Below are 27,593 nucleotides of genomic sequence, written 5' to 3' on the forward strand. Positions count from 1 at the left end.
CAGGCAGTTGAACTACATCTCCCACAAACGCCGTGCTGTCATCTCATTGGTTAGTCAGTGTTTTGAGGACATGACGGTAATGCGATAGGGTGGTGATATGGACCGCTGTGCTTATTGTTTTAGAGTTCTTTGTGGAGCTTTTCTAGGACAGAAATGACAGCCAAGGGATAGTCTTGGATTAGAGAGAGTCAGCGATCAAGGAGCAAAAGAGAGGGCCAGTGTTCCAGCAAGACTCTGTTTTTCACAAGTACACATTTAAACTACAAATAGTGCGAAGTTGTACGAAGTAGTACGAACTTGTGATTTATAAAGGTAGGCTTTGCTTATGCGTATTATGTTGAGTTAATAAATATGGTAGTCTTCCTTATAGACTATCTAGTTTTTACAGAGCGGATCGCTAACAAGTTTACATAAGTATAACTGTTGTATTATATTCTGTCCTGTTCTGTTGCAGTGGCTGCTGGTGTTGTGATGAAAATTTCGAATTTGCTAATAACAATAAAAACGTGTAAGGAATAGGCATTGGCAATTAGAAAAGTCTTGGTCTGTAAGTAGCAGCCTTGAGCTGAAGGTAGCCTGTGCCGCATTAGTGCGCGCTCCCAGCAAACAATGGCCCGGGCTGCGAACAACGTGACCGTCTTTCCCAGCGGAGACGCGCTGTTGACATCTTTAAGCCGTCTATAGGTCGGAACGTACCGTCTTATGTTTTAGACAATTAAGTTTGACCGTGTTTCGTTTTTGATATACAGCATAGATTATCGGTTTGGAGGACGTTGGCATGTTTGTCCTCTTAGAAGCTGTGGCTAACTTTGTAAAGTTCATTTATGTTAATATTTACATATACTTCTATATCGTACTCTTTTCCTAATTATGAGTGCATCCGGGTTTTATTTTATAACTCCTCCAACCCGAATCATTTACACATTACAGTTTTATATTGCGTCATTCTGTTGCGTGAAGTCTCCAACTGGTTGGCCTGTTTCTAACCTGTCCACTTAAAACTTAACCGGCTAAGGCCCGCGGCGCCGCAGAAGGTGATTCTCACTGAACTAACAAGGGAGTGTCTTTCTGATGACATTCCCTTGGTGTCTGGGGGTTGAAGCGTTTGCTCAGAAGTGCTTTGTTCTTCTCATTTTGTTGAATGCAACCAAACATTAGGGGGCAGCAGATAAACTGGGTTTACAGTCAGTTTAGTCGCGTGGTAAATACACCTTGATACGTTACCTGTAGGCCGACAAAGAAAGGGTTGCCAGGTTTTCTATAACAGCGAATCTCCACGTTTGGATGTTTATCTTGAAATTTATCTAGAAAGTGAGAAAATTGAGTAGGCTTAACTTTTTTCCCTTAATAAAATGTGTCTGCAATGCAGTGAGATTAAATATACAGCATAATCTTTTAGTATAAGCAGGGATGAGAAAAAAGGAACTGAATTAAGAAAAAACGCAACAACAAGAAAGGCGGAGCAACAAATACAACACTAAATTGCTGAAAATGTGTCTATCAAATATGTCGCCAATTTTCTTCTCTCCTCATCTTCAAGATTTTTCATCGTCTATATTTTATGGCAATATGATCACTTTGGAATCTTTTTCCAAGTAAATAAATGATGATGCAGATTAGAATAAACAAAATAATTCTGATATTACAGTATATTTTTCATTACAGTTACCCTATCCTATAGCTTCAAGTTAAACCTTACATTTGTGTTTGTATGGCAAACCAATACAGCAGGACATGTGAATGACCCAGTCCTGCTTCTTTGTGTCCTCTTCCTCTCAGCAGAACCATCTGTTTCTGAGTAGGGCCCTAGGCCTGACACATTCTGGCAGCCATGGTACTGATCCTGGGTAGGCGTATGAACCGGGAGGACTCAGCAGTGCGCGAGTCGCCGGCGGTCAAGCGTAAGGTCCTGGAGATGGACACCAAGGCGTTGAACAGCCATGATGTCTTCGACTTCTCCTCGGGTCCGTGCCATGCGGAGAGTGTCCTGCAGATGTTCAATGAGTTCCGCGATGCACGCCTCTTCACGGACGTGGTGATCAGCGTGGAGGGCCGCGAGTTCCCGTGCCACCGCGCTGTGCTGTCCGCCTGCAGTAGCTACTTCCGCGCCATGTTCTGCAATGACCACCGCGAGAGCCATGAGATGCTCGTGGAGATCAACGGTATCCGCGCCGAGGCCATGGACGCCTTCCTGCACTATGTCTACACGGGCCGCGTGCGCATCACCACCGACAACGTGCAGTACCTGTTCGAGACGTCCAGCCTGTTCCAGATCACCACGCTGCGTGACGCTTGTGCCAAGTTCCTGGAGGACCAGCTGGACCCATGCAACTGCCTGGGCATCCACCGGTTTGCCGATGCCCATTCGCTCAAGCAGCTGGCCAGCCGGTGCCGGGCGTACGCCCTGCAGAGCTTCGGCGATGTGGCCCTGCACGAGGAGTTCCTGGACCTGCGTGTCGATGAGCTGGAGGAGTACATCGCCAGCGACGACCTGGCCGTTGGTAAGGAGGAGACGGTGTTCGAGGCAGTCATGCGCTGGGTGTACCACGATGTGGAGCACCGGCGCCCCATGCTCCGCCAGCTACTACTCCACGTGCGCCTGCCGCTGCTGCACCCCAACTACTTTGTGCAGACGGTGGAGGGTGACCAAATTATCCAGAATGCACCCGAATGCTACCAGCTGCTACACGAGGCGCGCCGCTACCACGTGCTCGGCAACGAGATGATGTCTCCCAGAACCCGGCCACGCAGGTACGGCCACACGGGGGGGCTTTTCTCTTAGCGATATCTGTCTGGTAGCTATTAGACAGAGAAGAACACAAATAGCCTTTCACATCTCTGTTGAACACCCCACTTCTGGGCCTTTCTCTGCGAGGTCGGGTTCCGCCGGGTGTGCTCGGCTCATCGTTCCACCACCGTCTCTGCCTGCTCAGTAGGGGAGAAGACTTTCTGTTCCAGCTGCTGGGTTGGTTGAGCCACTCATCAAAGCATGGCTTTGTTAGCGTAGTCTTTATCAGCTTAGCTTCTCTGCCGTGGCACATGAGAACAAACCCGCGACAGGCTGCAGTTTGCCAGTTATTGTTGCCTGGCTTAAAATAGCTTTGATCGAGCGCTGAGTCGCGGAACTCAAAAACGTAGCCAGTAGCTGTTTTTTTCCACAGGTGAACTTCCTGAAAGCGCGCAAGCACAGGTTCAAACATGCGTGTGGGCAATGACTTGAAAGCAGGTGAAGGGGTTCGGTGCACAGGGCTCTGGCGGGAAGCGGGCTAATAAGTCAACTGAAAAGAGGCGGGAGAGCAGTGAGTGCTCTGGGCTGGTAAATATAAAAGACACTGGGAACAGCGCCGTTTCAGAAACCATGCCCTGTTTATATCCTGTCTATCTTGCCAGACAAAGAAACGATGAGAAGCCAATTCTGCTAGGAGCCATTCAACTGGGCAGAGTATGACCTGCACACATTCCTATGCTGCCATCCCCCTTCCACCTGGCTGAACACCTGGCTGAACACTCGGCCTTCACAGCCTGCTCCCGTGTGAGCCCATGTGCTCTGTTTTTGTTCCCTGATGGATGGTGGAAAAGCAGTAAAAGGGTGGCTGGCTTTGTTATTGTTGTTGTTGATTTGGTTGGTTGGTTGTTTTTGTTTTTTTTCCCCAGTGCTTAACCGAAGGACTTAGGAATGTGACTGAACCCAAAATAGCCTCCTTTCTGAATGTATCGGTTAAACTCTTAAACTTGCAGTTTTAGTTGGCTGTAGTGGAAGTGAAGGTGGCAGGATAGCTCAGTCACCAAGACAGTATCACGTGACCGAGTCGAACAGTTACAAAAGGTCAGTGAACAATTCGCTCTCCAGATAACAAAAGAAAAAGTGTCTATCTCCTTTGTGCGGTGTGTAAGAGGAAGAATGCCTTTGACCAAAAACATTCTACACACCGAGAAAGTGAAAGAGGTGAGTTTCTGTTCAGTCGGGTGTCAGTTTGCAGCCAACAGAGGGCCATGGTTACCACTCCCTCTGTCTCCAGGCAGATCAGATCCAGCGCTCCCCTCGCTTGCAGCTTTTTGGTCTGGTAATCATATAACGATCTTTATTTTCAGCACTCTTGCCCAAACGATTTGAGCAGGAAGTCATTCACCCTGTGCCAACAGAGAAACAGCCTGGTCGCACAGCGCATGTTAAAATGTCCACTTTGTTTCCTGGAAAGGTCACACGCAGGTGGCAGTGTGTTTGTGTGGCAAGGCAGTCGGTCGTAGCTGTTAGCCACTCGAGGCCCTCGTGACCGACCTTGCTCTCTGAGGGGAACCGCAGTTCAGCTCTTACTTTAACTGTTTCGCTGCTGCGCTACCTCCTCCCATGAGAGAGAGAGAGAGAAAGGGAGAACGACAGTTTTTATGGGAAAGGGGAGAGAGAGTTTAGATCAAATGTTTCCCCTACAAAGTGCTCGTGTTCGCTCTAAGTTCACCTCTTGCTCTCGGCGGTAATCCGGCATGCTGTTCACCGCTATTCTTAGCGCTCTCTCTGTTCAGAGACTCCCCGGGGGTGAAAACTGGCCAAACAAACATGTTTACTTAATGAGTTCCACTGTGCAGGGGTCATCATAGCTCACAACACCGTGCATGTGCATATTGTTAAACTGAGTTGTCTTTTCCAAGGCTGTCACATTTGACTAACAGAAGTGTTTCCCTTTTATTTTACTCACCAGGTACAATGAGTGTAATAAACTTGCTATAACCTGATAAATTATGCAGAAGTGATCATGTACGTCTGACCTGGGGGCTCTGTTGTGTTCTGGCAGGTCCACGGGCTTCTCGGAGGTCATCGTGGTGGTTGGAGGCTGTGAAAGAGTGGGGGGCTTCAACCTGCCCTACACAGAGTGCTATGACCCTGTGACTGGAGAGTGGAAATCATTGGCCAAACTGCCCGAGTTCACCAAGTCCGAGTACGCTGTGTGCGCCCTGCGGAATGACATTCTTGTGTCAGGTGAGACATGTGGCCTCGAAATATGTTCAGAAGTGGTCCTGCTATAATGCCTGGAGATGAAGGAAGTGGTAATTGGCTGGAACGGTCGAGTGTGACTAAAATAACATAATTTATAGTTTTTCAGGAACCGCAGGAAGATGAACGTGTGGGTGGACGTATGTCTCAAAATTGTTCCAGAAAAGGAATACAAGAGGGTTTTAATGTGCTTTTATCCGGTAAAGGGCAGGCCTTACAACTTCAGTTACATTTACATTGGCTTGTGCCCACCCCCTCTTTTCTACTCTCTTCATCGCTATCCTAGAGGTTTGCAGTCCCCCAGCTGGTTGCCGTTTTTAAACTGTTCCAGCTCCAAACACAGCTCTTTGGGGCGGTCAGGTGCTGTCTAATGTTCATTACCTGCCTGAGGTGTGTTAGGGAATCCAACCACTGTGAGAGGAAAAACCGAGAGCGAATGAGAGCTAGGCAGAGAGGAGGTGGGTGGGGTCTCAGAGTGTTCTGTTTACATTTGCCATGTGTCAAGCTCTCCCATGTCTCTGTGAGAACAACTCTGCATGCCAGCAAGTCTCTCTCTCTCTCTCTCTCTCTCTCTCCCTCTTTCTTTTTCTCCACTTACTCTCATTTTGGATCTCTCTTCCCTTCTGAGACTGTTCTTTCAGAATCCCCCATATTTTACTTTTAATATACATAGTTAATATGCAGGAGGAGGTGGAATAGGACTAAGCCTGGTTTTGTATATCAAGGCACCAGTAATAATTTCAGGATCCAACCTCCAGAATTCTGCTGCCAGACACCCACGGCATAGAGTCATGTGGTGGGGCCGGAATAGTGCAGACGCACTGGTGGGGCAGACTGGCATTCTGGATCTCTCCCTACACTCAGTGAGGGCTGCCATCTCACTCCACACAGCTGCTGGCAGTGCGGGCAGGGCTACCGAAGCACTGGCACTGAGAACGGATTTTGTTATCGGCTCTGTTGTCATGGTGGATGACACACATTATTTCCCTGCATTATGGTACTTATGGTTAAAGTATGAACTGCTCTGTCTCCATTCTCTTGCTCCCCACATTTTATTCTCTTTCTCTCCCTCTTTCTCTCTCTCTCACTCACTCACACACTTGTAATTCCATATTCCACAATTCCTCATGGCTGGAGCCCCATTCATCATGCATCATGTGCTTCAGTTTGGAATGTAAGGGAAATTATGACCCAATCGTGTGTGTGTGGTTGTTCCTCTAACTCTTCATACTGCTTGCTATCTTAGAAATTGTTCTAGTGGTTTATAGCCTGTGATTCATCGGTCACTGGGAACAGCTGTGACATGCCTCATCCCTGCTGGTCTTGACTGTAGTTGTTATAACATCATTTATCCAGAGAGAAAGACTTAATGGTAGTTAAATCGCAGAGCAAACCTGCCTTTTTAAGTGGATAAAATCCAGATGCGCAAGACACGAGAAACGACCAGTGTTGCTGAGGTGTTTCTTCCAGTGTTGGTCTGATGTCAACCCATTACACAGAGGTTGAACCATTTGCACTTGCTCACACTTATTGCTTTCCTTTTCTAATAACACTAAGAACTTGACTGAAAATATGGTCATTTTTCACTAAATGTTATAATGCAGGTGAACCCAAACTCATTATCAGATCATTTTAATTTCAGATATTTTTTTAAAATCGCATATAGAATGGTTGTAAATATGAGGGTGATTATTTGCAGCCTTCGCCTCAGTCCTTTCAGGCCTCGGAGTGGTTTTTGGCACAGCCCTGAGTCTGCTGTGTGGCTCGTTTCAGGGGGTCGCATCAACAGCAGGGACGTGTGGATGTACAACTCTCAGCTCAACATCTGGATCCGCGTGGCCTCCCTCAACAAGGGCCGCTGGAGGCACAAAATGGCTGTGCTGCTTGGCAAGGTGAAGCTCCCTCGCACGCACTATACTCCTTATGGTTTCCGCTCTTCACAAGAAAATCCGCATTGCTGTGCTGCTTCCTGTAAAGTGAGTGCCTTGTTTTCAACGATTTGCTCAAACCTGACGAACTCATAGGCAAGGAGCTTAAACCCATTTGTGCAACTAGATTAATTAAACTTGGCTGAAACAAAGATTTATGTGGCCTTGCTGGCCACCTCAGCAACGAGCGAGAAGCAACCGTTTTTTCTTCAGCAAAAGGGCAGAGCGAAACATTGTTATTATATGCCCATGGAGGGACTTGTGGTTGTTGAACTTCATTTAGGCTTGAATTCCATTTCCTGTTGAACAACAAGCATTTGTGGTCTTTTCATAACATAATAATTAAGCTCAATTAGCCAGTGCATGCTTGGTCGCCGGCTGTCTGACTGCCTGTGTTTGGTTTTTACACTCTACAGGTTCACCTCTCGCTCAGGAGGCTTCCTGAGTCTGCCTTCCAGCCTTAATTTCATTATTTGTTTCTCTTGTTTGAGGTTTGTTTTTTGTTTTTTTTTTTCTCTGTTTGTTATTCAGTTTGTAATTATTCTCCTCACCCTGGGAGTCACTCAGCTTCGTGACGGGCTGGTTACAGTGGGCTACTTTGCATACGTACCTGGCTTGATATGTATGTAGGACCTTGCAAACAAATCATAGGAACGCTATATGTTGATGACGGCAAATTTCCTCGTGTCGAAAGTGTTTTTAAAAAAAAAAAGGATTACGTTGCTGGGAGAGGAGGGGTTGCAACGGTTGTTGTGAAAAGTCGGCCTACTCTGGGAAAGGCGCTTTTGTCTCTACAGGCTCAAGGCGATATTTCAGAGCATCAGGTGTGTTTTCGCGGGGACCAACGGGCAAAGAGTGTGAGCTTGTGCAATAACGGCATGTGTTAACACTCTGCTCTCCGCGAATAAACGTCTCTTCTTGTTTACGTCCTCGTCCCAACCACAGCACAGCCCCATTCTGTGGCTGAGTGTATATTAAAGTCTGATCGCTGCAATGACGGTGACACTGTAGACGTGATCGCGCGCCAAGCCAAGCGCCAGTCTGCGCACACTATCTAAGAAACTTTTACCTGCCTGAAGTTTGATAGGCTTATTTGGTTGAGTCTGTTCTTCTTACAGCAGCATTGATGCAGTACTAAAACTGGCACGGTGGTGGTGGTAGTGGGTGCGGAGCTGGTCCATGTTCACGAGGCACAGTGGTATTTTACACACGCCAGTGGCACTGCTAGGGTGAGAATGGTCTGCCACCCAGAATGACCAACAGAGACGGACCACCGACGGAGGGCTGGACGAGAGTGGCTGGTGGGCCCTCTCTCAGCAGGACGGTAGCTATAGGCAACAGCTCGGGACACAGAGGACCCGACACCACGTGCTGTTGTGATTTGCATGGTGTGAATGAATTACAATTTCTCCTGGTTTTTAGAGCACGTTTCTGGGTACATGTTAACACTTTCTTTAAAAAAACAAAAACATTTGTAGTAAATTTAATAAGGAGCGTTGATTTATAGGAGGCGGTAAGATTTATTAATTTTTTTGTTCTTACATGAGATGCCTCTGAAAATGAACAAAGAGGTGGTTCTGAGCCTCGTGTGTGGGGCATGTTGCTATACATTGTTCTAGCATGTTCTAGCTCCACCCATGGCCCAAATGGCTCCAAGCTACATCTCTTTAACATCAATGTGATTATGGCGCACCTTGTGACTGCCTGTGCCCCCGTGTGGTGGGCAGGCACAAAGCACCTTATACTTCAGGTGTGCTCCTAGGTGCACTTCCAATTGTGAAAGACGAAGCCTGTGGTTTACGTAATCTCATGTCTTACTGTTACGGTAAAGCATCAAGTTCCTGCTTTCTGGATGCGATGCTGTTTTAGCTGCACACAGCACGGAGGTCCTATTTATGCTGCCTCTTTTCTGATTACCAGTGTACTCAAAAGCAAAATATTCAGGGACTCTGCAACATGGCATCTAGCAAATACCTCAAGCCCTTGAATACACTGGCCCTGTTTTGACTTAAAACATAGGCTTTGTGAAACGTGATCTGGGCAAAAAAGGACAAGGAGTTCAGGATTTAGTAATAACCGTTAAATCGGTTGGTCATTGTTAAGACAGTGTTTGCTTGGGAGAGTGATCTATTATAACAGTATTATAACAGACAAGCAATGTTTAATCAGAGTTCCCTACAGTGCTTGTAAACAGTATTCTACAGCAGCGTTGCTTTGCAACCTTATCTTTCCTGTATTATATCCACTGATGACATCAGCACACATAACTATGACACAAAGCCAATATAAAGATTAAGAGATGAGCACAAAAGTGTGCGTGTGCGTGCGTGTGTGTGTGTGTGTGTGTGTGTGTGTGTGTGTCTGTGCGTGTGAGTGCTGCTCCGCATCTCTGTCTCTGTCATGTGTAAAGACATGCCGCGGAAGGGCTGAACACCTCTCGTTCTACCTGAATGACCTGCCCTGTTCCACTTACCTATTCTTAAATACAGACAGACAAGTGATGGAGTGTGTTTCCTTGATGTCATTTCGAAAATACTTAACCGTTGATATGTTTTGTGGCATGGCAACATGCAATAACAAATGTTTAATTTACCCTTGCTCTTTGTCTTTTTGTCTCTGCCACCCACATCTCTCTCCCTCTTTTCCTTTCTTCTCCTCTTCCCATTTCCCTTTTTCTTCCTTTCTACTACTGCCTCCCTCTCTCTCTCTCCTCGCGCTCTCCTTTTCACTCGCTCCTCACAGGTGTACGCTGTGGGTGGCTTTGATGGCCAGTCTCGCCTAAGCAGCGTGGAGTGCTACGACTCCTTCTCCAACCGCTGGACAGAGGTGGCACCCATGAAGGAGGCAGTAAGCTCACCCGCAGTGGCTGGCTGTGTCAACAAACTCTTCGTCATCGGCGGAGGCCCTGACGACAACACCTGCTCCGATAAGGTGAGGCTGAAAGAGCTAGCCAGACCATTTAAAAACCACAGAGCCACCCAAATTAACTGAACAGCTGTGGGTACCTCCTAAAGTAAATGCATGACGCAAATCCTGGCCATGGTGTCAGGATGATGCACAAGTCGTTAGGTTTTGTCATCGCTACAGGAGTGAGCTTAAGGCTTTGAAAGCTGAGTCATCTTCATTAAAATGTAGTTTTCCACGGCCCTTAGTTGTTCCTAACAGAATCCACACTTGCTGATTGGAGAGGGAAAGAAGTCCCGCTCACAAGTCAAGTCCTTGGCATGCTGCTTGAGCTTCTGTGAAGTCTCTGTGTTACACTTAAGACAAGAACTGTCAAATATAGGTTCTTAGTTACTAGTGTTTCATAACTGGCCATGGTGCCAAATAGATGAACCTCATATACAGTGATATGTTACAGAGGTACTGACAGATTATAACGTACCAACATCACCGACCATAGAAAATAGTAGACTTTGTCAGAGGATCACTGTGACCCACTCATCTGAGCCTTGGAAGCAGACTGGTCCCACCTTTGGTGTTGGATGCCAGGCTTTGGGGGGTGGGTTTCAGTGCACCATGGCCCAATTTCGCCTCCAGCAGCACAGTGTGCTGGCCAGCCTGCACTAGCAAATGCCTTATGGTGCTGCCCCCTAATGGTGGTCTGCTGTAAGGCCACTCTGACCTGGATCTGTCAGGCTTGTGCTGATATGTTCTCCAGGTGACTGCATGGAGTGGAGCACTCTGCCGGGCCCAGCTACAGATATTTGCTGGTGCCCGGACAATGCACTTTGACTGCTACTCAGACCTGCCTGTCTCTGGTACTTTCAGAGACCCTAACTTGCATCCTATGCTCTTTGGTTCCTGCAAGGTAAACCTCGCCCAATAGTGTATCATCGTACTTTTCACAACCATAACACTGGTATGCAATGCAGCTCATTTATGGTTTACAATGATTTTTCAACACTAGAGCTTTTGTCCGACCTCAGCAGACAGACAGGGCTGGTTTCAGCGTGTTTACTAGATCGTGTGACCCATCCTCCTTTGACATGAAGGCGGAGGGCTCTTGTTTATTTGGTTATTTTTCAGCGACTGTAGTTCTGCATTCCTCCTTCATCTGTGGGGGACTGTGGGATGGAGGAGGTCCCAAACGCTGATGTCATTGTCCATAGCTCCCATATATCTGTTCTGATTGGTTAATGTGGGCAAGGAGGCCAGGCGGGGTTGGTGGGGTGGGATTGATGACGGCTCCGGGTGCTTGATGGCTCCGGCCGATCCTCAGCATGCAGCATCTGCTATTTCCAGATGGTGTGAAAGTGTGGTCTCTGACATTCACGCCTCCCCCACTCTCTGGTCTGACAATTCCAGCAGGGTGAAGAATAAGGATTGAAATAGAACCAAGGGCCTCTTTCTCTATCACTGTGTGTGTGTGTGTGTGTGTGTGTGTGTGTGTGTGTGTGTGTGTGTGTGTGTGTGTGTGCGCGCGCACCTCATTCCTTAAACAGCTGTGCCCCTTCATAAACTATACCTCCATGAGCTTACATTGTCTTATCAGTGTAGATGTTTTTGTGAGCACAGTTCCATCTGTGGAAACTTTAGCCACATTAGCACCACTCAGTCAGTGTTGAATCTGTGCTGAGCGTGGTTTACATTGTGAGCCTTTAACAGAAGATGGCTACATTTCTCCTACATTGCTGGAAAAAGCAAATAACTGTCACGGAATGTTCACCTCCCCCGAGTCAAGTGGTATGGCCGGCCACGTGCAGTGGGAAGGCTGTTTTGTTTGTAACCACACCTCCACACACGTGCACCCTGTTCGTCCAAATGTATATAAACCCATGTTAAAGTGTGCCAGGCGTTGGTTATTGTAGACGTAATGTCTGAATGTAACGCGTGGTGTTAGATGTATTCTTGTGTATCATGTTTGTTTAAAGTCAACCGCTTCATGTCCATGTATATCGTTTTTAATACGTGAGTGCCGTTGTCGTTTATGTTAATAAATGTTCGTCCCAGTCGGTGGAGTCTGTGCGTCCTGCCCCTCGCCCTGTGGCACACGGGCCACCACACGTTACAATAACTCCTTGTCTTGATTTCATCAAGATTACATACCTGCATATCATGCCTGACATAGCTGGTAAATTTAGCTCTAGGAACTGTTATAAACAGCAGATGGTTTCCTTCAAGAGAACGCAGCAGTCAGCACATGTGCAGGTAATCTCTCTCTGCCAGCAGTAACGGTGTGTTCCCTGCGGTGGGTAAACCCTCTTTTTTATTGTTATATTACTATTTGAAAGATTAGACTGCAGCAGACTGATTACCTGGTCTCAATCTACTGCTGCGTGCGAGATAAATGCTCCGTTTCCGTGGAATCACACAGCACATTTTTACACCAATCAGAATATAAGGCTGCTGTAAATCACATGCTTCAACACACTGTTCTGTATGGCAATGTTGTCATTTTCAGAGAGTGTTGGGACAGGTTTCGGCAGTTATTTTATATAAACCTTTTAGTTTTCAATAGGAAAGGTGGTGTGGACAAAGTCCTAAAAGTATACACATCTTTCTCTTAAATGAAGTAACATAATGTGTAACATTTTTATTTTAAAGAAAGTGAAAGTCAAACATCTGAGAGATGCATTTGCATTGCTAATTAAGAACTTGCACTAAAAGTTACCCAAGTAATGAAAGAAGAACTAGAACTTGTGTAAGGGAGGGAATCAAATCGCAGTCCCCAAGGTCCAGGTTTCGCACGCTCCCTTTACCCAGGGGCCAAGCCAAGTCGGCAAGTTACATGAATCATTTATTCAACGACAAGAGATTACAAAATCCAGGACCAGATTTGGAACTGAGGTCTAGTTTTGAATAACATTCAAAAGGTGTAAGGTTTCTCTGTGAATTTGCTGGTGACAGACAATGTAAAAGGTGTGAAATGTTTTCTCTATTCAAACAGCTACACTTAATTTTCCTTCATTGTAGAAAGTAATCATTAGTGGGTTCTCCCCTCCTGACGATGTGTCCCTTCTTTCAGGTCCAGTGCTATGACCCAGAGTCAGACTCCTGGTTGCTAAGGGCCAACATCCCCATTGCGAAACGCTGCATTACAGCTGTCTCCTTTAATAATCTCATCTATGTGTCTGGGGGCCTCACCAAATCCATCTACTGCTACGACCCTGCAGAGGATTACTGGATACACGTGGTCCACACCTTCAGTAAACAGGTACCGCTCTCAGCTTGTTGGGTGAGAATGCGAAGGCTTGTGTAACGTTACATAGCCTGGGTTTGCCTCTCTTTGACTATTTGTATCTTTCCCTGGTCTCCTCTCTCTGTCTCTCTCTGTAGGAGAGCTGTGGTATGTCCGTGTGTAATGGGAAGATCTTTATCCTGGGAGGGCGTGGCGAGAACGGGGAGGCATCGGACAACATTCTGTGTTATGATCCAGCCACCGGCATCATCACGGGCGTCGCCGCTATGCCCCGCCCCATCTCCTACCACGGCTGTGTCACTATTCACCGCTACAATGAAAAGTTCTACTGATGACCCCAAAACACACATACACGCACATGCGCGCGCGCGCACACACACACACACACACACACACACACACACACACACAAACACACCGTGCTGCAGGGATGAGATAAGCTGAGCCGATGGTAGCACCTGCATGTCCCCACAACCTCTCCAACCACAGGCTGGGGGTTCAGGCAGTCCTGCTAGTCAAACCCATTACTGCACAGGGTCCAGCCCCTTACATGCGTTCATACAGCATCCTCGTGGATGCAGCTTATAGCTCACTGATGAAATCACTGCATGCAAAAAACATCCTCCGAGAGGGATGCGTTTACCAGTGAGGTTAGCATCTCTGTATGCCTCTGCATTCACTTAGTCTGGTAGGCCTCCTAGTTTTCTAAGCCTTGTGACCCTGAACGCCTCCCTTGCCTTTCAGGCAAATGCCTCGTTTTGTTTCTGTTTGCCATTTTTATTATTGTTGTTGTTGTTGTTATTACTACTACTACTACATTATTATCTTTGTTTTGTCATTTATTGCTATTTTATTACAGTGTATGGTGATCATGTGGTTAATTGGGAACGGTGGATGATTGGGGGTAAATGGTGGATGAGCGGGGCGGAGAGAGCCAGAGCTTTTGATAGTGATATCGGACCCCTGCAATCTGTTTGTGTGCGTGTGTGTGTGTTTGTGTTGGCAGAGAGGGTAAGACATGTACTAACACGCATGCATCGACTTGCAAGGAATGCCATTTGCAGAGGTCTGTGGTTGAGTTTTATTAGTGTGTGTTTTCACTACTCTTGTGTTCATACATGTTTAGCAAAAGTGATTGGTGATCAGTAGCATTAAGTACCATGTGTGGATTCCTTGACATGTACTCAACACTGTGCTCATTGAGTTAACAGAAAGCCATTTACAGGATAGCAAACCCAGTTCTGTAGAGTGGATGTGAATAGGACCCCATGGATTTTCATGTGTCATATTCTGTGGAGGTCACTCAGAATACCTCACAGCTGAGAGTAACTGTCATTTGAGCCTATTAACAATCTATTGAACATATTTGCCCAAATTTAACAAATAAATAATAATAATTAGTAGCAGTATTTTTATTTATTCATAGTGAGCAGACAGGCTCCATATTCCTGTGAGTTAACATGCTGGTCAGATCAAATTGTAATGTTAGGACCACATCTATGAGCGTGTTGGTATTGTTTGTTTTTATTTGTTGTTTTTTAAGTTATTTATGTTTGGTGAAGGTTTGTGAACCTCAACAAGGCACTTTTTAGCCCTTTTTTAAAAATGCTTTTTCCCTTCCTTACACACATGCTCTATTGTAAATATGGCCTGGGGCTTTCTTCCTTCACTGTATCAGAATGAGCCCACGCCAGACTTGCGGCTGAGTCGAGGGCCTGTCGGACCTGTCTGGCAGCGCAGACCGCTGCCCTCACTTCACACACTCCCCTTCAACCCGTTTATGGCGTGTGTAGTGCAGGACACAGAAAAAGGATGTAGCAGAGAGAGAGAGAGAGAGAGAGTGAGTGAGTGAGAGTGCACCTGCCTGCCTCATTAAACATATGGGATGATGTACTCACCCCTAAAGTTTTCTCTGTCCCCACTCCGTCACCCAAGGTGAGCAGGGGACAGTCTAATAAAATATAACAGTATTTGAATCAGATGGTTAAAACCTGCTGTTCCAAAGGAACTGAGATGCCTTATGTGCAGAGATCAGACACTAATGTGACCTTCACTATTCCACTTCTGTAGTGATTCAGACTTTGTTTTGTTTTTCTTAGTGTCATGGTGTTTTGGTGTGTGGCATTTCGAGTGTGTCTTTCAGTGTGTTTTTTTTTAAAGAAGTTAGCTTATGATAATGATTATTGTAATGACGACAGACTGGTTTCACAGCTAGAGCTATGCAAGTAATAGCCCTTGGGATGCAGAATCTACTGTGCATGTGAGGAATTGCGTAAGTTGTACCTCACAGTCATTGTTTCGTTTCAGAATTGCAGACTTGTCAAGACAGGAAAACTGCCTCTCACTTGTCCTCACAATGGCCTTTGTGGCAAATGGAACATAGCGAAACCTTTATGCCACGCAAGTGCACCATAGAACCATCCTGTGCACTTGAACAGAAGCCAGACACCTGCCTTCTGTTATTTCCAGTGCGATATGGTAAATGAGAGAGAGACAGCAGTTTTGTTTATTCCTCTTTGTATACATGTTTTCCCCGACTGATTGAAATGTATGAAAGCTCTGTATAACCTATATGTACTGAACTTGATGTTGCCTTAATAAAGCCGTTTTTTATATGGCTTTGTAATACATTGTCAATGATGCTGTTTTTCCTATCTGACTTTGTCTCATTAGATACTTAATGAGCTAAGGCTCATCAGGTGCCATGTAGCGAACCTCCGTGCAAACCCAATCACTCTAAAGTGGCTCGTGTGCTCTGAGTTCAGACTACAGTGAACCAGTGTGCTGTACTGTCGCTCCAACCCCAGCCAAAGGGATGTAGAATGCCTTCACCTGCTTTCTACACAATGTTTTCTTCTTGATTAAATGTTTCTTGTTGGTTTTAATTTAAAATTCTGAGTTAAAAATTTTAAGATAAAAATGCTTCCTGGCATCACATGGTTATGTGAGGATGGAACCTGGGTATCTGAGGATATTGGACAAATTATTCTCTTCTTGGATCTCTTCTCTTGTAACAACTTCCTCCTTCGTGCAAAGGAATATTATTTATTGCCAACAGAACATAACTGTGCTTACTTCCTGCATGCAGAGAGAAAGAGTTCCGTGTTAATCCAGTGGATAGGATAAATTGATATGCCAAGAATTGATCTGCCCTTCCTCCCATTTATATAACTGTCCATAAGTGGCTTGACTTTGTCTTCTCTCTCAGTCCCAGTATTTGTGTAACCCTGCATGAGAGAGAGAGAGAGAGAGAGAGAGAGAGAGAGAGAGAGAGAGAGAGAGAGAGAGAGAGAGAGAGAGAGAGAGAGAGAGAGAGAGAGAGAGAGAAGTCTCTGTTTGGGTCAGTTATCATCACATTGGCCATAATTCCCCAAGGCTCTTGTGTTGTCTGCCAGCACACACATGCTTATACTGGAGTCAATTAAATGGGAATGTTTGTTCAGGGTTGTTCAATGTTGTCGTTCCAGGGTTGTTCCAGGCCAGATGATGACAACAAATGAGCTAATAACAACTTAAGGTGAAACCGGGTCTGATTACACATCCGTTTATAAGGCCATAGGTTTATAAAGTTTGCTAATGTGCTCAGTTTGCTTTGCCATTGACCCTCTGTGTTCACTTAATGAGCTTCACTCTCATTTGGTGCATGAGAACTAGATATTTATCAGGCACTGGCCTTGTTCACGCTTTACTTTTTTGCTCCTCTCATATCACTCATCACTTATTTGTTTGGATGCTAGACCAATAATTGGCCAGAACTATGTGTTTCTTATGCACTTATTTCTACAGACACCTCTGCTCTGTCTCACCTACTTAAGGTCCTTTAGCACTATGTGATTTGTTTCCATGTCATAGACCTTTGCGTGCTTAGAATTCTTGTTTGGCACTAGCAGCAAATTACAAATACATATTTTTAATCTCCTTCTGGTGGCACGCTCTCATGACCTCAGAGGATCATGAAGAAGAATGTTACTCTGCTTTTTCACCTGCTAAGAAATACAAGAAGTGTTGGTAGATTACCGCCATCTCCTGTACTGAAGCGGAATATTTCCAGATCATTTGTAATCAAACTAAAACATTTTTGTCTCATTACAAATGCAACGCGCTTGTTCTTCCTCGTGTATCTTTTTTGTTTGTACATTAATTTCTTTGTTTCCAAAACCCAAGAGGATGAATGAATTTTTAAAAGCATGTTATTACCAGAAGGTGTCAGTATAAAACAATCATATTGTTCTATACCGACACCAGCAGATAGGTGTCTTAGAAATATGCCTCCAAGGATATTTTTGGTATTTGTGGTTAGATAATTAGCAGAAAGCCTGTAAGTTACACAGACCATAATCATAAATGTGAAATTGTGATATTAAAAGCCCTCAATGTTTTCATCAATTAGAGAAACAACAGTCATGCTTGTTGCCATTTTTTGCATGATGCATGGATGTTAGATTTTCTTTATCTTCAAAACTGAACCATACATATACCACATTGATCAAAAAATTGTTTTAAAAGATTTGCATTTAATAATGTTTTTTTTAATTAATGTAACGAATTATAATGTAGGTTTTGCGTAATGTCGGAAGAGCACAACAAAAATGATCGATCCTTTTCCTTCTCTGCGGATTAAAGGTACTGCTGTTCCGCTACGGCCCTGCTGGGGGCACTGTTGAGCCGCCGTGCGGGTTGGAGGGCTCAGTACAGTAGTTTAAGTATGTGTGGCATCGCCTATGGGCTTCTGAAATTTGCGTGAGGGAATGACAGGAGCTCTCTGCTCAACTGGGCCCATGTGGCAATGGCTACGGCTGCAGATTCCCTGACATCCTGCCGCACGTCGCCCTTCCTCTGCCCGTCCAGACGGTCTGGGCGACCTCTCGGCTATGCACTGTGATCTGATCCGCGGGTAATGGGGTTCGAATCGTGTGTGGTACACACAGAAGCCTCGCTCGAGTGGGCGCGGGGGTGAGCGTGCGTGCGTGCGTGCGTATGCACGCACTAGTGGGTGGGTGGGTGGGTGCTTGTGTGGATTTGGGCATGCACATGAGTTTTGGAGAGGCACGTATCTGTATCTTCTACGCATTCATATTTAATTGACTATAAACATACTTAAAATGCACGCTTATATGAACTCCCCAGACCACTTCATGCATTTTCTGTTATCCGCACACATTAGAGACAGGGGTCCTGTTTCCCTTTGGCTTTTACAACGCTCGACACGCAAGCGCACGTTTGTGCTACAGTATTTCCTTTGACACTATTCATCAATGACATCTTAGAAGTCAGTGGTTATGCTTCCCCGTTCCCTCTCCAACACTGTGCAGTCTCCAATGCATTTGCTCAGCATTATTGATATTCACATTTTTCGAGAGTGGTAGGTAAACAAAGAAAGATTATTTAAATGCCTCCGTCTATCATATGCTAATTTAGGGGTTAAAATTCAAGGGCACAGCTATACTCGTTCAGATGGCTTTACAACGGGTTTTACTTTGCCGATTACCTCATGAATAAAAAGGAAAGAAAATTCAGCTCAAGAAAATACTGGTTCAAGCCCCGTGGCGAGTAAACACGCATCAGCCAGCAGGTCACTGATTCAGCTAGTTCTACCGTGATGTAGCATCCAAATCCCTGAAGAAATGGCCGACAGAGGATGTTTTTGTCTGGCTAGGACTTCACATTACACATGCTGTGTGATCTTTGAAACAACTTTTCTGGAGTCCATCCGTAGACGGGCCCCATTATCGGCAATGAATGGCTCGGTAAGATCCGATACGGAGTGTTTTTTGTTGTTGTTGTTGTTATTGTTGTTTTCTGGCCACGGCGGCCCCCCGCTGATAAATGCAAGAGCCGACCAAAGTATGAATGAGTCACCGCTTACCGCGCCTCCGAGGGCTCTGATTACACGCCCGTGTTTCCCCACTTAATTGCGTGGCGCGAGCTGCGTAACGGCCACGCGTGTGCGCGGCCTCGCGGAGCCGAAGTCTCGCCGATGGAGCCTCGCTGTTCTGCGGCACATCCTCGGGACCACCCCCCACCCCCTTCCTCTCCATTCTGCTGGTTGGCTGCGGCGTTGCAGTTGGAACTGCTGCTTATGAATGAGATTTCAAGGCTGAATGGGAGGTGCGTGCGTGCGTGTGTGTGTGGGGGGTACTTTGCCGCACATATTGCATTCTGGTTGCAGCGACCCAGAGAGAAAGGAGGAACCCTGTACTCTCTTACATGCACGCAGCCAATAGAAATCTCCCCGCCACCCCGACACAGGAAACGTGGCATTGACACCGTGATCCGAATTCGAAAAAACGCGTACCCCCAGGCGACTGTGCTCAGGTGAAAGAGGGTCTTTTTGGCTATGCACCAGGGTACTACAGCCTGGAGATCAGAGGGAGGTGGGACAAGATAAATGACCAAGCCTCTTAAAAATGTGCTCATGTGCAAGGGAGGAAGCTGCTCTCTAACATGTGATTTGTTTAGACAAAATGACTGTAATTTGATGTTAGGGGTCATGGGAAGAGTCAGAAGGAGATTGGGAGCAAAGAGCCCTTTTCTTGTGAAAATGGACCCTTGGGGGCCATTGTGACCAAGTTTGGTGGTGGTGTTACCTGAGGTGAAGACAAATGCCTGGGTGGGGGGTACGAGGATGTGCGCAGTGGAGGAGAGTGCTGAGAATGATCACACACACACGCACGCACACACACACACGCACACATACAATATCAAGGGTATGAAATAATTCTGACACATTACTTCCTACTGCAGCCAGTCACACCTAATCGAACAGCCGTCCTGTGCAGCTGTTTATATATACGTGTGTGTGTGTGAGTGTGTTGATTTGCATGTTTTTAGACTGGCTAGCTGGCGTCTCATTCGTACAGTCTGTACCTTTTCACCCAATTACAAAATAAAACAAAACACACACACCCCAGCTGGCTAATGAAAGCTCTTCTCAACCCCCCCCCCCACCCCCACCTCCCGCACACACCACTGCGGTAAACACTAGAACACCCTGAGCCTCCCTTAACAGATTTCATCCCTGGAAGGGGAGATATTGTGAGTTATGGTTTGCCTGCGCGCTGCCGTATCAGTGAGACGAGGAGACAGCCTGCATGTGCACCGTCATGTCTTACTGTGTTATTGAGCTGTCATACATGGGCTGCTGTGACTCCTCAGTGACATCAAGGTCATGGACGTATGGTGACCTCTGTATTCTGTTTGCTCCCGCAATTAGCATATGGTCGTGACATCAGTGGATCCTACTAATGCTTATGCAAGCATAGTACCTTGAGGTTTGCATATACTGGATTTTTCAGATATTTTTGCCACATTCACACAGCAGGGCAGTAGACAATTGTCAAACGTCCAAGATCACTAGATTTCAGACTTGTATGAAATCTCAGTCATGGGGGTTGTAGAACAACAGCAAAAAAGAGTAGCTATATAGAATGGCTGCTTATCTATAGCCTATATGACCACAGTAAACTTAATCATATGTTAATGTTAGATTGTTAGAATATTGTGTTGACACCTGGGTTCAGCTTTGAGAGGGTTAATGTCAATCAAGCCCAAAGAAGAACTGAAGTCTGCGCATTCACAGTGTGTGTGTGTGTGTGTGTGTGTGTGTGTGTGTGTGTGCGCGTGCTGTTAGGGATTATCTTCCATAGTGCACCCTTTTCTCTTGTGCTTTTTCCTTGTGTGCGCAATTAAAGTCTGCCAGTGTCCGTCAAGAACACAAAGCCCTTTAAAACCAAATCACAGTTGCACCCACTTCCCAAACAGAGCCTCAGGCTGAGCAGATGGTGCAGGACTACAGGAGTTTTTATCCTGCACTGTTATGATTAGCTTCTTTCTCCTCACAAGCAGCATCCTAGCTGCTGCCAGTCTGTCTCTCTCGAGGACCATCTGAGGGAGGATGGTGGAGGTGCTGGTGTTGACAGTGGGGCTGGGCGTGTTGATGGGGGACTCTCTAGCTGGCCTCCTTTCCCCTCTCTCTCATGTATGCTTCAGCATCCGCTTCTAGCCGGTTCTTGACGGCCACGGTCTCTGTGGCTGTGCGTGCGGTATGGTCTGCAGCAGCGCGGCAGGTCTATGAGCACTGACCTGTCCTTCCCAAGCTGATTCAAATCTTTTGCTCTGTGATGTAACTGCTGGACTGGCGCTCCCACCCTGACTGTGCTGTCCTCACTCTTACACCGACAAGAGTTCAGAAAGCCGCAGAGCAGTTCTGGGAAAATTTGAGGACTTGGTAATCTGCTTAATCTACTGCGCTTGCTCTCTCTCTCTCTCTCTCTCTCTCTCTCTCTCTCGCTCTCTCTTGCTCTCTCTCTCTCTTTCTCTCTTTCTCTCTCTCTCTCTTGCTCTCTCTCTCTTTCTCTCTTTCTCTCTCTTGCTCTCTCTCTCTCTTTCTCTCTCTCTCTCTTTCTCTTGCTCTCTCTCTTTCTCTCTCTCTCTCTCTCTCTCTCTCTCTCTCTCTCTCTCTCTCTCTCTCTCTCTCTCTTTCTTTTAAATGCATAAGATCAAGATGGTGGGTCCAGGATCAGCTGTCAATGTATGTACTGTATTCACTGAGTTGAAAACAGGAGCAAGAATTGAGAATATTGTCATCTGCATCTGTGCTGAAAAGGAAAGATCTTGTTGTGGATAATATCATGTTAGAGCTGTTTCTGGAAGGTGTGCATTTGTGTGTGCATTTATACTGTGTATCAGCATGTGTGTGTGCGCATGTGTGCATGTAAGTGTGAGTGTGGGTGTGAGTATTATGTGTGTGTAGCTGCAGTACTGTTATTTAGATCTTAAATCGCCCTCTTTCCAGAGGTTTTTGGGTTGTGAAAAAAGCCTGTGATTGAGCCTTTAAGCCCATTTCCTTCCAACATTTCGTACCCTGGAATACACACACACACACACACACACACACATGCATGCACGCACACATACGCACACACATGCACGCATGCACTCACACACACACACACACGCACACACACACACACACACACACACACAGAAAAATTATAATAATAAAAAAATAATATTATGGCACCTCATTTTCAGAAAATAATCATCATCTCTCTTTCTCAGTCATATTATGTCATGTTATGATGTCCTGAAGGTTCTCAGTGTTTTGCTCTACTGTATTATCTACTGCAGTAACATTAAGTCTCTGCTGTTTCTAGTGCTGGCCCCTGTTCTATGTACTCAGACCCTCCTAATTAAATTTTAATTTATCCCATCCTTTGAATCTGTTGCTTCTCTTGCTGCTCTGACATCAGGCAGAGAAAAAAAAACACCAGGTTTGGTGTGTGTATGTGTGTGTGAGCATGTGAGAGTCTGTGTTTGTGAAGACTCAAATGAACCAGAATATATGAATACATTTGCCATTTCTATTGACCATATCCACTGTTCTCATTTCTCTTTTAGGGTTTTTCCACTTCTCATGTATTTATTTTTTGTCTTCTCAGATATTTCGGATCTTGTTCTGCGGCCACAGGACACATTTCCGTCTGCAGGATCTTATAGCAATCCTGGTCTACCCCTTATACTTAAGTCTGAAATCAGAGAGGCTTGGTGAGACAGTATTGGTAAAGCTCGTTTGATATTAAGGCTTTCTCCTTTCTCCCTTTCTGGGAGCTGGAGTGAGGAGGTGAGAGATTAGAGATTAGAGGAGTAATGAGATTAGAGGAGCAATACAGAGCCTCATCATAAAGCTTTCATATCAGTAATTAATGTACATATGCACTAGAATAAAACTCCATGCTTATGTCATTAATGCTATACGCAGTGCAGTAGGTATGTAACTGGAGAATAATGGTTATTGTTTTGACTGTTCTCCAGAACACGGGATTTGTAATAAAACAATGAGGCGAAATTACTGAATGGGAGCTTTCATTTGAGGGTTTTCACATCAAAACTCTTTTTAGACATAGCTCACATTTCAGTGGCCCATAAATATTTCATTCACTTCAGTTCAATTTTAGTCATACAGAGCTTTTTATGACAGACGTAGTAACAAGGAGCTTTGCAGAAGTCCAGAACGAGACCTCTACTGAGTAAAGCCAAGGGCAAGAGTAGCGAGGAGAAACTCACTCCGCAGGCCTGCGGAGAAAATCAGGAGAGGAGTCAGAGTCCGGAGGGGAAGCCATCCTCCTCTGGGCGACACCAGACAGCGAAATGGACGGAAATGACAAAAGAAGTGATAAAGGAAAGGTTCTTGGATCATACAGAGAAAAGATTGGTGAGTCAAGCTAGTGGCCACCATTAAATGCCTGACAGAAATAATGGTGGTATATTGAACGTCAGGGGGTGTTAGATATAAGAACAGGGCAAGTCTTGCATGCCAAAAAGCAAGGTCAGAGTTCACCCATGGATTTTGAGTTAAATATCGGCAGGCCAGTTGGTTCTTGTCTAGCTGCCTGCTTCATCACTGGTTCAAGCTTGAGCTCCACCAGCAGTTAAAGCTGAATGGCTAATTGTAGAGGTGGCGTTTGCTGATGGTAGACGTGGCATTTGCAGGTAGAGAGTGCTGCTGTCTGCTCTCAGCGTGAAGAGCAAAGAAGGGTCAATGCCAGTAAAGCAGGTCATCACAAGGCTGGAAAATCAATAAACCAATCAGATCCTTTCACAAAGGCTGTAAAATCAGATCCTTTGACAAGGCTGGAAAATCAATGAACCAATCAGGTCATTTGACAAAAGATTAGCTATCAAAGTCAATAGTTTGGTCCATTTTTAAGTGGGTTCAGCAATATGAGTGAACCTGTCAGATCAGAGAAGACCAAAGCAGGGGACATGGGTAATGTAGAGAACCCACATATATACATGGATCAAAGACCTCTATAAAGAGAAGAATACCCTATTGTTACCTTACAGGGTTTACAAGATAAACATATGTAATAGTTCATGAAGCACAATCAAGGAACAGGCATTTAGATCCAAAGCAACTTACAATTATGACAAGTACAATTAAAGGCCTTGCATAGGGGGCCTTAACAGTGGTGGGGCTTGAACCCATAACCTTCCAATTACAAGTCAAGTACCTTAACCACTGACAGTGCGTGTTTAAGGTCATGTGTGTACAAGAGATGCAAGAGGAAATAAAGAAGTGCAAGAGAGAATGTGTATGTGTGTGTGTGTGTGTGTGTGTGTGTGTGTGTGTGTGTGTGTGTGTGTGTGAGTGAGAGAGAAAGAGATTGCGCTGCCATCCATTAATAATGAATGCATTTCGGTGTGATAGATCAATTTAAAAGCCTCATCATCACTAATTAGTAGTCCTTCAGGGAGAGTTTAATTGGTGGCTGTTAGTCTAACACTCGCTGGAGGCAAATGTTAGCCATGTTTCACTTTGTGTATTGGCTTTGTGTATTGTGTGTGTGTGTGTGTGTGTGTGTGTGTGTGTGTGTGTGTGTGTGTGTGTGTGTGTGCGTGTGTGTGTGTGTGTATGTGTGAGTTTGTGCGTGTGTATGTGTGTGTGTGCCCAAATTCATCCTCTCCAAAGTCATGCATGGGTCATACACTCCAGAAGCTAAAAGGTTCTCAGAATGTCATTTAGAAACCACTCTGCTCCTTCTTGGTTGTCCCTCTTCCTTATGCCTGTCCTGTCATCTGTTTAGAATGCGTTCAGTAAAAGATCTAAATCCATAGTTATTGCCACATCCTCTTCTCTCTGTGTTGCTGCACTTGGAGAGAGAGGGAGAGAGAGAGAAAGGGAGTGAAATGGCTAGAGAGGTGGAGAGACGCAGCAGAGACAGGCTGTTGCTATGGGAACTGCCTGGTGCCTCTCACACGTTTGAAACTTTTGGATGAGATGGAACCTGTCTGTTAGTGTTAGTGTTTGGATGCACTGGAGACAGGCATTTGCTACTCACCCAGAGTGATCATCCTTCAGTCTCACAGCCCGCAAAGCAGCATTTCCATTTCAGAGATGTCATCAGCATTGCAGCATGGCTGTACCAGCGCCCCGAATAACGTCCTGGCGTAAAAAGAGAGCTGGAACGAGAGAAAGACTGTGCGAAGCAGACTGCGTGCTTGCTCATTCTGCCTGTGGCTGTTCTGTCTGCACCACATGGCTCAGCAGCCGTGAACAATCTTTTTCTTTTTTTCCCCACCTATGCCAGTTTGTGAGAAAACGGGCAACTCCAGCAGACATGGTTTAGTTTGTTATTGTGTTGTAGTTATTCCCAGAGTGACATTATTTTGGCTTGCTACGTGTGAGCTGTAAGTGTCTGATCCCTGGATTGAGCCTTTCTTAAGTCAAGATGTTATCTTAATGCTAAATGCTATGTGTGGATATGCGGGTTTTGTTAGCTGGAACTCGAAATAATTTGTAGCTTAATGGAACTGTATAAACATCTTATCTTCCAAAATGATTTTTGAGCATAAATACCAGAATTTCTATAGCACAAATACCAGAATCTTTTACAGAATTTATCTTTCCTTACACACACACACACACACACACACACACACACACACACACACACACACACACACACACACACACACACACACACACACCATCAGTCTTTCAAATGACATTCCACATTCCAGTTACAGTGATTACTGTGGTTACTTAATGCTACACGTACATATAACCCTAACTCTAACCTTAATTTCAATAATCAAAAGTAAATCATTTCTTGTAGTTTTTCAAATGCAAGTTTCAATTTTTTTTAGATAAAAAAGCATTTGTACCCATAGTCCCAACAAGGTCAAAAAGTCAAGTGTTCCTATCTGTGTGGATACATTTGGTTCCCACAGAGATATATAAACATGTACACACACACGTACACATGCACACACACAAATACACACATACTGCATTCTCTCTGGGTTTAGAAGCAGTATGATGGTTATAAGTATCTTCTTTTCACTCTAAAGATAATTGGAGACTTGCCTACAACAACCAAACAATAAACATTGCTCCAAATCGCCCCCGCTCCGCCCCCTCTCTGCCCCGCTCCGCCCCCGCTCCGGCCCGCTCCGCCCCCGCTCCGGCCCCTCTCCGCCCCCTCTCCGCCCCCGCGCCCCGCCCCCTCTCCGCCCCCTCTCCGCCCCGCTCCGCCCCTCTCTGCCCTGCTCCGCCCCTGCTCCGCCCGCTCCGCCCCCTCTCTGCCCTTGCTCCGCCCCTTGTTGCCGCCACATCTCTGTTCATGCCTTCGCCCCCCTGCCCACCCTCCCTCTAGTTTGGCACAAAATTGAAATCAAAGACGCTCACTCACCTTCAAAACCTCACTGCCTTTCTTTTGCTTCCCGGTCCCAGATTGCGTGAGCACGTCTGCAGCCCCTGCACCATCTCTCTCTCTCTCTCTCTCTCTCACACACACACACACACACACACTCATCGCCTGCTTACACCAGATCGATGTGACACAGATGCTCCTTTCAGTCAGGGGGTGTGTGTGTGTTTGTGTGTATGTGTCTGTGCAGTCACGCTTGGCCCATGCGTACTTGCATGCCAGCTACACCCACGATACAATCTAACCATGATTATGCTGTTTTCATCTTGTGGGAGTGTATGCAGGGCTAGAAGGAGATTTTATTTTGCTTGATTTCCATATTGACATTTATAATATGTCTCTCTCTCTCTCTCACACACACACACACACACACACACACACACACACACACACACACACACACACACACGTCGGCACACACACAGAGGGGCAGGAGTGGTCAGGGCTCTGCGATGTGTGGCAGTATCCAATGTGTCAGGTGACCCAAGCACGGCGCAACTCAGCAGGGCTGCATTATAGATTGCAGATCACAGCATGTCTGGGGAAGGCTGCTTCCGAGGCCCTCTGTGGAAAAGCGCTGACCCCTGTGCTGTATCGACGCCTGCCACACCTGCCACCTTATTGGCTGGCGTGAAGGTTGAGGTCACTGCCTGATGAATGGCTCTGGCGGTGGAACTAATTCAAATGAGCTCAGGAGACCTGAGTTTCCCACAAGGCCTTAAAAATGGTGAGAAGAGCCGTCACTCTAACAACGTGTACAGAGCTTTCCATTCACAAGGGTCCACTTTATACCAATAATGTGTGTGTGTGTGTGCTTGTGTCTGTGTGTCCTATGTGTGTGTTTGTGTATGTATGAGATTCAGTCTCATTCCGGTCTAATTGGACAATGAGAGGATGAGTGGTGCTGAGAAACAAGGCTGAGACAGTTTTTACTGGCTAATATAGAAGGTGAGTGGTAGTGAGACAGAGACGAGCAAAAGACAGAAAGAGAAGGATGCTATTTCATCACCAAAAGCTCAGTGAATATTTCATAATGTGAGTAAAAATAACTATCTGCACTCTCTCTACTCCCTCTACCCTCCTTCTTCCTCTGTGTAGACTAACACCATGGCTACAGCTAGAATCCGCTCTATACAAATCTCCAGCACGAGCACATTAAATAAATCAAGCCAGTGCTGGAGTGCATGTAGGTACTGTATTAATACAAGTCAGTAGTCAGTTCTGATCCAGGAGAAGCATATTTAGATTATGGAGAGCAAACTCCGATCTCAGAATGGTGGGCTTACTGTGAGTAACCAGATTCACATTACCTCCAGAGTGTC

At 45.7% G+C, this 27,593-nt stretch overlaps 1 protein-coding gene and 1 long non-coding RNA gene across 3 annotated transcripts; one reads left to right on the forward strand and one right to left on the reverse strand.

Annotated features, from left to right (window-relative positions):
* Nucleotides 1-81: 81 nt before the first annotated feature.
* klhl24b (kelch-like family member 24b) lies at nucleotides 82-15,686 on the forward strand. Of its 2 annotated transcripts, none has more exons than XM_027008087.2 (7): nucleotides 82-312; nucleotides 1,780-2,751; nucleotides 4,791-4,975; nucleotides 6,764-6,882; nucleotides 9,661-9,849; nucleotides 12,887-13,075; nucleotides 13,198-15,686. In XM_027008087.2, exons 2-7 carry the CDS (start codon nucleotides 1,832-1,834, stop codon nucleotides 13,390-13,392), a joined length of 1,797 nt encoding a protein of 598 aa, XP_026863888.1. In that variant the 5' UTR covers nucleotides 82-312; nucleotides 1,780-1,831; the 3' UTR covers nucleotides 13,393-15,686. The 2 variants fall into 2 exon arrangements, with proteins under 2 accessions (XP_026863888.1, XP_026863890.1); XM_027008089.2 differs by having other exon boundaries at nucleotides 1,783-2,751.
* Nucleotides 14,591-26,310, reverse strand: LOC113576140. The gene is made up of 3 exons (XR_003410473.2): nucleotides 26,254-26,310; nucleotides 24,901-25,004; nucleotides 14,591-16,287 (listed from the first exon to the last, which is right to left on the reverse strand). It is a non-coding gene; the product is annotated as an uncharacterized LOC113576140 (long non-coding RNA).
* Nucleotides 26,311-27,593: the final 1,283 nt, after the last annotated feature.

Source organism: Electrophorus electricus, chromosome 5 (genome assembly GCF_013358815.1).
Source record: "Electrophorus electricus isolate fEleEle1 chromosome 5, fEleEle1.pri, whole genome shotgun sequence".
NCBI lineage: Eukaryota > Metazoa > Chordata > Actinopteri > Gymnotiformes > Gymnotidae > Electrophorus > Electrophorus electricus.

Bases quoted from the DNA above. Each gene is read 5' to 3' on its own strand.
- klhl24b (XM_027008087.2), top strand. From the start codon at position 1,832: ATGGTACTGATCCTGGGTAGGCGTATGAACCGGGAGGACTCAGCAGTG. The intron at 4,976-6,763 runs GTGAGACATGTG...GGCTCGTTTCAG, and splicing joins GAATGACATTCTTGTGTCAG to GGGGTCGCATCAACAGCAGG. The intron at 13,076-13,197 runs GTACCGCTCTCA...CTCTCTCTGTAG, and splicing joins TCCACACCTTCAGTAAACAG to GAGAGCTGTGGTATGTCCGT.